Source organism: Bos indicus, chromosome 5, assembly GCF_029378745.1.
Source record: "Bos indicus isolate NIAB-ARS_2022 breed Sahiwal x Tharparkar chromosome 5, NIAB-ARS_B.indTharparkar_mat_pri_1.0, whole genome shotgun sequence".
NCBI classification, from domain to species: domain Eukaryota; kingdom Metazoa; phylum Chordata; class Mammalia; order Artiodactyla; family Bovidae; genus Bos; species Bos indicus.
In genome coordinates this window covers 115,910,177-115,922,201 of record NC_091764.1, presented here as the reverse complement: position 1 = coordinate 115,922,201, position 12,025 = coordinate 115,910,177, and the positions used below count along the sequence as shown (strand labels likewise).

General features: G+C 56.1%; 1 protein-coding gene across 2 annotated transcripts in view; it reads left to right on the top strand.

The window, feature by feature from the left end:
* PHF21B (PHD finger protein 21B) overlaps positions 1 to 7,643 on the top strand; it is an 89,009-nt gene extending 81,366 nt beyond the window's left edge. For both annotated transcript variants that reach the window (XM_019961952.2, XM_070790565.1), the window contains exons 9-13: positions 1,254 to 1,276; positions 2,283 to 2,441; positions 3,923 to 3,998; positions 4,355 to 4,458; positions 5,572 to 7,643. In XM_019961952.2, the coding sequence (XP_019817511.2) occupies positions 1,254 to 1,276; positions 2,283 to 2,441; positions 3,923 to 3,998; positions 4,355 to 4,458; positions 5,572 to 5,790 (581 nt within the window). In that variant the 3' untranslated portion in view covers positions 5,791 to 7,643. The remainder of the gene's footprint in view (positions 1 to 1,253; positions 1,277 to 2,282; positions 2,442 to 3,922; positions 3,999 to 4,354; positions 4,459 to 5,571) is intronic.
* Positions 7,644 to 12,025: the final 4,382 nt, after the last annotated feature.

Genomic DNA, 12,025 nt, shown 5'->3' with positions numbered 1-12,025 from the left:
AGTCACTGGGACCTGAGATACTCCCAGCATGCCCCTGGTGAGGACCCAGGAGTCACTGGGACCTGAGATACTCCCAGCATGCCCCTGGTGAGGACCCAGGAGTCACTGGGGCCTGAGATACTCCCAGCATGCCCCTGGTGAGGATCCAGGAATCACTAGGGCCTGAAATACTCCCAGCATGCCCTGAGGACCCAGGAGTCACTGGGGCCTATGTCCCTGGTGAGGACCCAGGAGTCACTGGGACCTGAGATACTCCCAGCATGCCCCTGGTGAGGACCCAGGAGTCACTGGGGCCTGAGATACTCCCAGCATGCCCAGGGTGAAGACCCGGGAGTCACTGGGACCTGAGATACTCCCAGCATGCCCTGAGGACCCAGGAGTCACTGGGGCCTGAGATAATCCCAGCATGCCCAGGGTGAGGACCCAGGAGTCACTGGGACCTGAGATACTCCCAGCATGCCCCTGGTGAGGACCCAGGAGTCACTGGGGCCTATGTCCCTGGTGAAGACCCAGGAGTCACTAGGGCCTGTGATACTCCCAGCATGCCCAGGGTGAGGACCTAGGAGTCATTGGGGCCTGAGATACTCCCAGCATGCCCAGGGTGAGGACCCAGGAGTCACTGGGACCTGAGATACACCCAGCATGTCCCTGGTGAGGACCCAAGAGTCACTGGGACCTGAGATACTCCCAGCATGCCCCTGGTGAGGACCCAGGAGTCACTGGGACCTGAGATACTCCCAGCATGCCCCTGGTGAGGACCCAGGAGTCACTGGGGCCTGAGATACTCCCAGCATGCCCCTGGTGAGGATCCAGGAATCACTAGGGCCTGAAATACTCCCAGCATGCCCTGAGGACCCAGGAGTCACTGGGGCCTATGTCCCTGGTGAGGACCCAGGAGTCACTGGGACCTGAGATACTCCCAGCATGCCCCTGGTGAGGACCCAGGAGTCACTGGGGCCTGAGATACTCCCAGCATGCCCAGGGTGAAGACCCGGGAGTCACTGGGACCTGAGATACTCCCAGCATGCCCTGAGGACCCAGGAGTCACTGGGGCCTGAGATAATCCCAGCATGCCCAGGGTGAGGACCCAGGAGTCACTGGGACCTGAGATACTCCCAGCATGCCCCAGGTGAGGACCCAGGAGTCACTGGGGCCTGTAATATTCCCTTACACCCTGGGTCTTGTGGACTCTAGTCCTGATCGGTGCTCCCCATGGCCACTAACATGTTCTCCGCCCTTCTTCCCTGTGCTAGCCAATGAGGACCCCTGCTGGAAGGTACGTGTCCCTTGGTCTCACACCTGGGTGGGTGGGACATGCTTTCCACAGAGTCCAGGTAGGGTCACTCCTGGCAAGGGGCCGGGGCCCCAGTGTCCTGCTGCTGTGAGATGGAGCAGAGGGCCTTGGGCTCCACCCTCGGTGCTGAGGGCTTTGTACAGCACCAGTCCACTTTCCAGCATGCCCCACAGAGTCGGGCATCACCACGGGGCTCAGCCCACAGTTCAAGCAGGAGCCCTCCGGACACAGGGACCCCTGGAGCCGTGACAGCCCACATGGAAGCAGCTGATGCTGAGTGCCAGGGGGTTGTCTGGCCTCACGGTGTGACCTTGGGCAGAGCTGGCCCTCTCTGGGCCTCATTCCCCACCTCATTAGGGACTGGACTCGGGTCTCAGGGTCCCCCCCACACACCTACATTTCCATGACCCTGTGAAGCCCCACTCAGCTCGCACACACTACGTCCCTGCTTCCCAGGATGCTTGCTGGTCACAACCTTACTTGTGGGCACGTCTTCAGAGTTTATTCAGTGTTTTCCTTTACTCAGTTTCAGACCTGATTCTAAACTTCCAGTCCCTTCATGCCACAGTCAAGCCACTAAAAACCAACATGTGATGACATTTCCATTAGACCGTGTTGTTTGCAGCACTAACCCTGCGGTGTCGCAAGTCCATGCCGGCGGGGGTAGCGTTTGTCCACAGCCACTCTGTGCCTGGCCAGCCGGGGCATGGGGACAGGAGCTGCCTTGAGCCCGAGTCCTGCTACATGGAGCCCACAGGCCTGGGGGGGCCTTGGCTTTGAGGCAGGAGACCGGGATGCTCCGCCTCCTGGTTTGCAGGCCCGCGCTCACTTCATTATCCCCCGTCATCAGGGCTTAGTCCTGTCTCCCAGAGCTGCTGAAAACCCTGGCAGAAGAGCTGGGTCCCAGGCAGGTCGGGGTGGCAGCTGCCTGCCCCCCGCCCCTACTCCCAGCCCGCTGACCTGCCTCCCACCGTCCCGTCTCTTCCAGAACGAGATCACCCACGATGAGCTCTGTGCTGCCTGCAAGCGAGGGACCAACCTGCAGCCGTGCGGCACGTGCCCGGGGGCCTACCACCTCAGCTGCCTGGACCCGCCCCTCAAGACAGCACCCAAGGGCGTGTGGGTGTGCCCCAAATGCCAGCAGAAGGTACGGGAGGCTGTGTCTGTGTGTGGGTGACCCAACCCTCACCTTCACCACCTCCCTGAACTGCAGGGCCCTCCCTCACCGGGCACAACATCTGAGGCTGCTCAAACCGTCCCTGCTTCCTGGGTCATCCCCACCGTGAGCAGAGACGGGGAGGGCCAGGCTGGGGCGGGGTGAGAGGCAGAGGTGCAAGAAGAGGGGCTGGGTAGAGAACCAGGCTTTGCAACCTCAGCACAGCTGACCTTTGGGACAGGATAATCTGTTGGGGGGTGCTGTCCTATGCCCTGTAGGGTGTTCAGTGGTGTCCCTGGCCTCACCCAGTAGATGCCAATCACAGCCCCCGTCATGGCCATCTCAGACACTGCCGGTTGAGGACATGGGTATAGAGCGAGCAGAGGTGTCCCTCTGCAGCTGATTTAGCGATCCAACTTAGTGTACTAATAACACAAACCACAAAAAATAGCACCAGTTAACACATTAGAAAGTCGCTCATTCGTGTCCGACTCTTTGCGACCCCGTGGACTATATAGTCCGTGGAATTCTCCAAGTCAGGATACTGGAGTGGGTAGCTTTTCCCTTCTCCAGGGGGTCTTCCCAACCCAGGGATCAAACGCAGGTCTCCTGCATCGCAGGCAGATTCTTCACCAGCTGAGCCACCAGGGAAGCCCAGTTCTCACTGACAGCAACATGCAAATGAAAAACCATCAAATTAGCAAAAACGATAACATTCCCTTCTGGCAATGATGTGGTGAAATGAGCACTCTTAGACGTTACCTTAAAAATGTGTACACCTTTTAAACCCGGTGTCTTGCTTTGAGGAATAGAACCTACGGAACAGTTCAATATAAGTAAAGTTCTGTACAGAAGGAAGTCCCTCAGCTTTTCTTTATAAAAGATAATAAAATAGGAACAGCCTGGTTTCCCCACCAAAGAGTTAGTGAAATAGATTCCGGCACTTTACTCAGTGAGATATTATGGAGTCACTGAAAATGATTTTTTTTAACAAGGAATTTGGAATTCTTTGGGACTTGTTCACTATGTGGGGTTACGTTTTCAAAAACTAAAAATAAAATAAAAACAGGTTTTGTAGCTGCTGTTTAGTTTGATCATCAGCCATCTGACTGAGAAAAACAGGGTGCAGAATAGAAAACTTGGGTGAAAATTCTTGCAAGTGTTAATCTTGTGTGTGGCTGGGTGGTGGGAAGTTTCAGTGCTATTCTAAAAGTACACTTTTCTATAGAATGTGTTACTTGTAAAATCATTGCGGAATCCTCTTTATTTCAATGAGGAAGCCTCTTTATTTTAGGAAACATTGAGTTCCCATCATACTGGGTTTTGTGGGGACCTGAGGAGAGGGGGGTGTGGCAGCCCAGAGAGCTCGTGCCCGTGCCCCTGTCGCCCCCGTCCCCCCGCCTCAGGTTCCTCAGCCGGAGCGTGGCGGGCCCTGGGCTGCCTGCTGGCTCAGTCCCCCATCTGCCCTCCAGGCCTTAAAGAAAGATGGAGGTGTGCCCTGGACCGGGATGCTGGCCATCGTGCACTCCTACGTCACCCACAAGACAGGTGAGACATCGGGGCAGCTGGGAAGGGGCAGAGACGCCCTTCTGTTCAACCCCGCCCTCAGACTGCTGAACTCACTTTGAGCCCAGCAGAGGCTGCTCTGATCCAAAGCTCTGAACAGAGGGAGCCTTGGACTAATCCTGCGTGCAGGGCAGTTACTGCGGAGGTGGAATTTCAGCCCCTGAGCATCCGGCAAGAGCCTGTGGCTCCTGCAGGAGGTTGTGGCCAGAGTGACCCCTAGGGATGGACCTAGGATTCTTCTTGCCTCTCCTGCTCAGCCACGGCCCAGCCCCAGCTTACCTGCCGTTCCCGGTGGGGCCTGGGATCCAGGCCCTTTCCTAGTCCTTCCTCTTTCCTAGTTAAAGAAGAGGAGAAGCAGAAGCTGCTGCAGAGGGGCAGTGAGCTGCAGAGTGAGCGCCAGCAACTGGAGGAGCGAGACCGGCGCCTGGCCTCGGCCGTGAAGGTGTGCAGGGCGGGCGGGGTCTGCCGGGGGACCACGGGATATTGCAGATCAAAGTGTTACTGTCCGGTTACTGAGGCCCCAGAAGAGGGCAGACTCACCAGCGTCGTTCAGGGAGTCAGCAGGTGGAGAGGGCAGCTCTGTGACTCAGGACACACGTAGTTATCAAGGCACGGGACATCTGGCTCTGCTCCTTCTCAGCTCTGTGACCTCAGAAAGGCCCTATCTCTGAACCTCAGTTTCTTCTTGTATAAAGGCAGCATGATGGTTTCTTCTCTGTAGCGTGGTGGCAAAAGGTGGTGATGCTGGTGGTGGTGGTGATGGTGATGATGTAGTGATGGTGGTGATGGTGGTGATGCTGGTGGTGATGATGGTGATGATGGTGGTGATGCTGGTGGTGATGGTGATGATGTAGTGATGATGGTGATGGTGGTGATGCTGGTGGTGATGATGGTGGTGATGGTGGTGATGGTGATGAATTTGGTGGCGATGATGGTGACAGCAGTGTCAGGCCCTGGTAGAAACTTCTTAAATGTTGTATTTCATTTAATCCTCTCAATAACTCTATGAAGAGGCCCTGTGATTGTTCCCATCTTGGCGTTTTGGACATAGTCTCAGGAAGTTGAAGTTATTTGCCCAAGCAGCAAATGATTCAAACTCTAACTTGAGGCCTCAGTGCTTAACCACTGTACTGTGATGCCATGAAACCTAAAGGGCTAGAAAAAGCCGTGAACACAGCAGGCAAGAGAAAGAGGAAAGACCTGCCCAACAAGCTCAAGGTCTTTCCCAGGGGTTGCAGCTGAGCCAGAGCAGGCTCCGAGCTTCCTCCAGCAGGAGGCGGGGACGGTGTGGTCAGTTGGGAGCCCCCCAGCCACAGGGAGCACACTCCCACATCCCTGCACACACACCAGTTCCAGCCCTGAGTCCTAAACCAACTTCTCTTGTGGATCTGACTGCCATTGGATTCCGTTTTTCGCTTCTAGCTGGTGTGTGAGGCCCTCTTCCTTTCTTTCAGCCTCTGCGAGGGAAGGGAGGGACTTTGGGAGAAGGGGCTGCCCCGGGTGGCATGCATTGCTAAATGCTGAGACTGTTCTCTCTGACACTTTCCCTGAACAGAAATGCCTGGAGCTCAAGACAAGCCTGCTGGCCCGGCAGAGGGGCACCCAGTCGTCCTTGGACCGCCTGCGGGCCCTCCTTAGACTGATACAGGGTGATCAGATGCTCCAGGTCACCATGACGACCACCAGCCCCGCCCCACTGGTGGCAGGGCCCTGGACCAAGCCCTCAACAGCAGCCATGCACTCTGCCCTCCAGCACCCCCAGGGGCACAACTGACCCCCAAGGGACCCATCTTCACACCCGCGGAAAGTCACTGGGACCCTGCTTGCAAGACCTGCGGGTTCTGTCAGCCTTAATTCATACACACTATGAATTTCAGTCAAACCTAAAACCAGACAGAGACAGGAAAGAAGGGAGGAGGAGCTGAATGAGAGTCCCAGAGCCAGGACTCTGGGGATGGAGTCCTGCCCGCTTCCGGTCAGACAGGACGTCCAGAGTCCAGCTCGGGGTGCAGAGTCAGCTCCCCACCGCTGGGGGGCTTGTCCAGGCCTCGGGCTTCTGGGCACAGCTGTCTCCTCGGCCTCGAGTCAGCCCCGCGCCCGACAGAAGGGCCGAGGCACCCTACATGCTTGTGGGAGGGGAGCCGAGGTCACGACGTAGCTGAGTAGTAGAGCTAGTTGGAGCGAGAGGTGGGTAGCAAACCTAGGTAGACTCCGCCGCCCGCCCGCCCGCCCGCCCGACCTCACGGGGCCGCCAGGCGCGCCAGGCCTTCCAGACGCCCGGCCCCCATCATCAGTGTTACTAGCGTTGAGAATCGCAGCTAACTTGAAGGACGCTCCCGAGGGTCGGACGCTGCTGTCGGCCGGGCCTCTGTCTGGCCCCTGGCCTCGGGGGTACCTTCGCTGCACGCCTCCTCCCCGCCTCTGCTGACTTTCTGGGTTCATCTTGCCCTCGGTGGCTCTGGGCGAGATGGAGCCGCAGCCATGCTGGGGAGGCGTTTGGCAGGTTTTCCACCTGGGGTTGAATCGTTCAACTTAACGACCGAAGCCTTTTCTTTTCTCCTTTCGAAGAGCCGATAAGATATCCCATTCCTCTTTTCTTGCCAGTACAGACACTATGCCAAAAAAATAACTTTACATTTTTGTATGGCGTTTTTATTGTGAGATAATTTAATGTGAAGGGGACTTGGTGACTTTGCTTCCCGCTCACCGGGGTCTCCGCTGCCAGGGATGAACAGGAGCCCCCTCAGGCGGAGGGGGAGGCTGCCAAACCAGAGGGGCCCAGAGCGGCTTTTAAGAAGTGGGGGGAGGGGGGAGGGAGAGACCAGTGGCCTCGGGAGACTGGGGGGGTCCCTCTTCTTGCAGTCGCCCCAAAAGCGGAGGGAGGGCGCCCGCCGTCGTCAAAGGGCTCCTGTGTCTGGGGTGGGCTGTGCAGGCTTGTCAAGCCTTGCGGCTTCTCCAGTCCCCGAGGGACTTAGAACTTAACACAACAGGATGAGCATCTGGGAGCCACGGGGCTCCCACCCCCAGCATATCACACGGTGCCGATCGCAGTGCACACGTGTGCGTGCGCACACGTGGCCCCAGACACGCACACACGCACGCATATGCCGGGTGCGCAGCAAGGAGGCTGGCCGGCGCCCCACACAGCCCGCCAACGGTCCCTCCTGTCATTTCCACGACTCCGGGAGAAACTGTGCTGTACGATACAGATCTATTTTGATACACTTAACACTGGGCTGAACAAGATTTTTATATTCTTTTATTGATGAACAAAGTGAACTGTGAGACACACGTCTTATATATTGGTTACTCGAGATGCCAATTATGCATTACCGCGTGGCTTGCGATGTAAACGTTTTCAGGTTCCTTTTTTTTTTTTTTTTTTTTCCAGTTGGTTGGTTTTTCTTCTCGGACGGATTGAATTATGTTTTTGAAAAAATTGTTAATGGGAGGATGTGAAAGGTTGGACCCGGGAGGGGTAGCTGCCGATGTGTCTTGAGACTTAGCTTTTTTTGGACAGGGAGGGCCGTCCGATGGCTAGTGAGGATAGAGAAGCAGTGTTTGTCTTGAATACGCCGATGTAGTTTCCTTCTGTACGATGCATTAAACTCGATGGATGGTTTCAGAGCCCTGTGGTTTGTTTCCTTGCCTTCAACAGAGAGGCCTTGGGGAGCACGGGGTCGGGGGGGCAGGGAGATGGGGATTGGAGGGGGTAAAGGTCAGAGTCCTGCCCTCATCCCACCTCAAGGGAAGGAAGGAAGAAAGAACCCTGGGCGGGGCTACCACGCACAGATCCCCCAACCCCGGGTGGGTGCAGGCACCCCTTTTAGGGCCAGGATTGACAATCGCAAGTAACAGAAGCCCAGAGCAGGCTCCGTGCGGAGCCAGGGGCCACGTGCACACTGTTCCCTCCCTCCTCCCCCTCCTCCTCCTCTCAGGATCCACAAGACCCCTGTCTCTGCCTCCTGGGCAGCATGGCCCCAGGGTCCCACAACCGCCCCAGGTCTTAGTCACACTGGGAAGCCAGACCGCCTGCATCCTTGCTCCAGATGTGATGTAGAGGCCTCTGGTTGGTCCAGCTGGGTGAGGAGCCCATCGACGGACAGTCAGCTGTGGCCAGAGAATGGGGTGGAGGACAAAGTGACTGTCTGCTGGAGTTCCCAGCGGGGCCTGCTGCAGCCAGCGCCTCCTGCTCCCGCCCCCACCCGCTCCCCTGCCCGGGCTGACCGGTCAGGCCGCGTCGGCTCTGCTTTTGGGCAATCACTGAACACTGCGGGTGGGTCCGTGTGTGTGTGGCCCCCACTCGTGCGTTCCCATGGGCCTCGTCCCACCTCCCAGCTTTCCATGTGTCTGTGCTGGGATCTCCCCAGTGGTCACACATAAACTGTGTCATCCTACTTCTGAATCAGATCACATTCACAGATACTGGGGGGCTAGGGACTTCAGTGTCTTTTGTGGGGGACACAACCCATAACAGACACCTTCCACGGGTATTCTGAGATCTGCTTCTTGGAGGTTTCTCCCTTCAGGACCACCCAGGGCTGCCCCCCTGGCTTCATCTACCCCCGCACAGCCCATGTAGTGACGTCCTGCCCAAGACCCCGTTCCCTGACGGCCAACTGTGTGCCCACCCCACCTGCCTCCTTCCTGGGACCTGCTCTGACACGTCAGCCCCTCCCAGGGGACTTGAAGCGCCAGGACCTAGAGGGGGACACACCCAGGTCACACGGCCAGCAGGTGGCTTTATTCCAGTCTGTGGTTCCTGGACACTCTGCCTCTCTGGACGCTAGACACTTGGTCACATGGGGCCCGTGTGGATGGCTGGAAGCCGCCCCAACCTAGTCGCAGGCACGTGCACTCTGGACCTGGCTAGCTGGCCAGTCGGGGGCTGCAGATGGTGACCTGGCCCCCAGGTGACTCTACTGAGTGTGAGGGGACAGATGAAGGGGCACAGGCTGGCCAAGCGTCCCTGACCACACGCTGCCCCTCCCCGCACTTTCAGCCCAGATTGCGGGTCCCATGGTGGTGGGCAGCACTCCTAAAACTAGACTCTGCTGTGCTCCCACCCATCTCCCAGACCCCCTGGGGCTCCCCGAGAACAGCACCTGCAGGGTCTGGTGAAGCTACTCAGGGGTTCCTGGTCCCCACCTCGATGTCCTGCCCTCCCCTGTGCAGCAGCTCAAGGTGTGGCTGGGGGCTCCCCAGGTACACCCCAGGGAGAAGTCTGAGCAGGAGGTGGCTGCAACCTGAGACTGTGAGACCACCCTGCTGGGCCACCCCAGCCTCAGTCTGTCCTGCTTCGGGCGGCTGCTGCTCACCCTGCCCCTACCCCCTGCCTCTGGTCCCCCGGGAGGACCCCACACCAGGCCGCAGAGAGAGCTAGGTGCTGGCCGTGGGTTCTGCTACCCTCACCGGCTACCTCTTGTTTGGCGAGGCCCCAGCACCCACTCCAAGAATTCCTGGTTTTGACTCCCACCTACCCACAGGCAGCTCTGATCGGGTCCCTGTTGTCATCAGGTGGCAGAGACCCACTGCTTCCAGTAGCATCAGGCAGGTCCCTGCGGGATTGGGAAGCCAGGCGGGGGAAGGCTGGCCCCAGGAGGGTGTGTGTGGTGGTGCTTCCACCCCCAGCTTCCCCCACTCCCCGGGGTTAAGTCAGGAGGAGGGTTCCCCACGACCTCCACTGCTGGGCTCCTCGAGGTGGAGGCATTGCCCAGAAAGCGGGGCGGGGTGCAGGGGCAGCCTGGGGTGGGCCACCTCTAGGAGCATGGCGCTGGTGTCAGAGCAGCTCACATCAGCCCCAGAGAGTCACTGTGCGCGTCACTTCCAAATCCACGGTCACTGACTTCACGTTTATTTCCTGACCTTGCTACGTGGCATGCGGGATCCTGGTTCCCCAACCAGGGGTAGAACCTGCACCCTCTGCAGAGGAAGCACAGAGTTCTAACCACTGGACTGCCAGGGAAGTTCCTCAAAAAAATAATAGAAGTTCCTGTATTATCATCTCCATTCTCCTGTTAAACATCACCAATGGGCTTCTTTTTCTTTTCTGTTTGTAAAAAATAGTCTTACAGAATTTCCCTGTTTTTAAAGGTTTCTATTTTTGTTCTTCAGTGTGATTTCTTCTCTTTTCATTTACTTTAAGCATATTTTCCTTTATGAACTCAAGGGTGTGTATAATAGCTGCTCTGTATGGATGTGAGAGTTGGACTGTGAAGAAGGCTGAGTGCCAAAGAATTGATGCTTTTGAACTGTGGTGTTGGAGAAGACTCTTGAGAGTCCCTTGGACTGCAAGGAGATCCAACCAGTCCATTCTAAAGGAGATCAGCCCTGGGATTTCTTTGGAAGGAATGATGCTAAAGCTGAAACTCCAATACTTTGGCCACCTGATGCGAAGAGTTGACTCATTGGAAAAGTCTCTGATGCTGGGAGGGATTGGGGGCAGGAGGAGAAGGGGACGACAGAGGATGAGATGGCTGGATGGCATCACTGACTCAATGGACATGAGTCTGAGTGAACTCCGGGAGCTGGTGATGGACAGGGAGGCCTGGCGTGCTGCAATTCATGGGGTCGCAAAGAGTCGGACATGACTGAGTGACTGAACTAAACTGAACTGAACATCCTTGACTGCTATTTTCAACACCTGCATTATTTTAAGGTTGGTCTCCATTGATTGTTTTTCAAGGTGGTGCTAGTGGTAAAGAACCCACCTGCCAATGCAGGAGACATAAGAGACATGGGTTCGATCCCTGGGTCAGAAGATCCCCTGGAAGAGGGTATGGCGACCCACTCAGGCATTCTTGCCTGGAGAATCCCATGAACAGAGGAGACTGGCGGGCTACAGTTCATGGGGTCACAAAGAGTCAGACATGATTGAAGTGACTCACCCCACACACATCATTGATTATTTTAGACTGGATTGCATTTTCCTGTTTCTTTGTATGATGAATAATTTTTAATTACATCTTGGATGTTGTGGATATTATGTTGTAGAGACCCTGCGTTCTGTTACAGTCCTTTGAAGAGTGCTGGCTTTTGCTTGCTTTAGCAGGCACTGAACTGGGCCCTGACTGCAAACGCTGTCAGTTGGTGGCTCAAACCCCAGTTCAGTTCTTTTATCATTAGCTGGTGTCTATCCTACATTTGTGACTCAGCGATCAGGCAGAACTTTAACCAGAGTTTAAATGGTCAAAATATAGACTATCCCTCTCTGGCTCTCTCCTGTCCAGAATTCCCTACCCACCTTCCAGTGACTGTCCCAAACTCTATCCTCTGCTCTTTAAGCCAAAAAGACTCCTGGTTCCTGTTGTCCATGTAGCCACTGTAACGGAATTGCCGACTTTGAAAGTCCCAGATCAGATTAAAGCACGTAAAGGGTAAAGGACGCTCGTCCCGGGCCGTCCCTCTCCAAGCGTAGGCCTCCCTCCAGCCTGTCCTCACTCGTTCTCCAGGGCCTGCCCGTTGTTGATCTTCTGTCTGCTTACCCATGTTCTTCTGTATTTTGTCTAGCGTTTACAGATGTTGTGGAAAAGTCAAGTCCCAAGAGAGTTATTCAGCCATACTGGAAGCAGAGCACTTATTTACACTCAGAGTCCTTAGAAACACTTGTATGTATGTGTGTGTTCAGTAGCTCAGTCGTGTCCAGCTCTCTGTGACTCCATGGACTGTAGCCCGCCAGGTTCCTCTGTCCATGGAGATTTTCCAGGCAAGGATGCTGGAGTGGGTCCCCATGTCCTCTTCCTGGGGATCTTCCCGAACCAAGGATCGAACCCTTGTCTCTTGCGTCTCCTGCTTAGGCAGGTGGATTCTTTACCGCTGAGCCACCTGGGAAGCCCCTTAGAAAAACTTAGACCGAAGTAAAAGTTAAAGACCACCTTCCTACTCAATTTTTAAAAAAATTCCTTCTGGGGCTTCTCTGGTGGTCCGGTGGTTAAGAATCCGCCTGCCAATGCAGGGCACGCCGGTTTAATCCCTGCTCTGGGAAGATCCCACACGTGCTGCAGCTACAC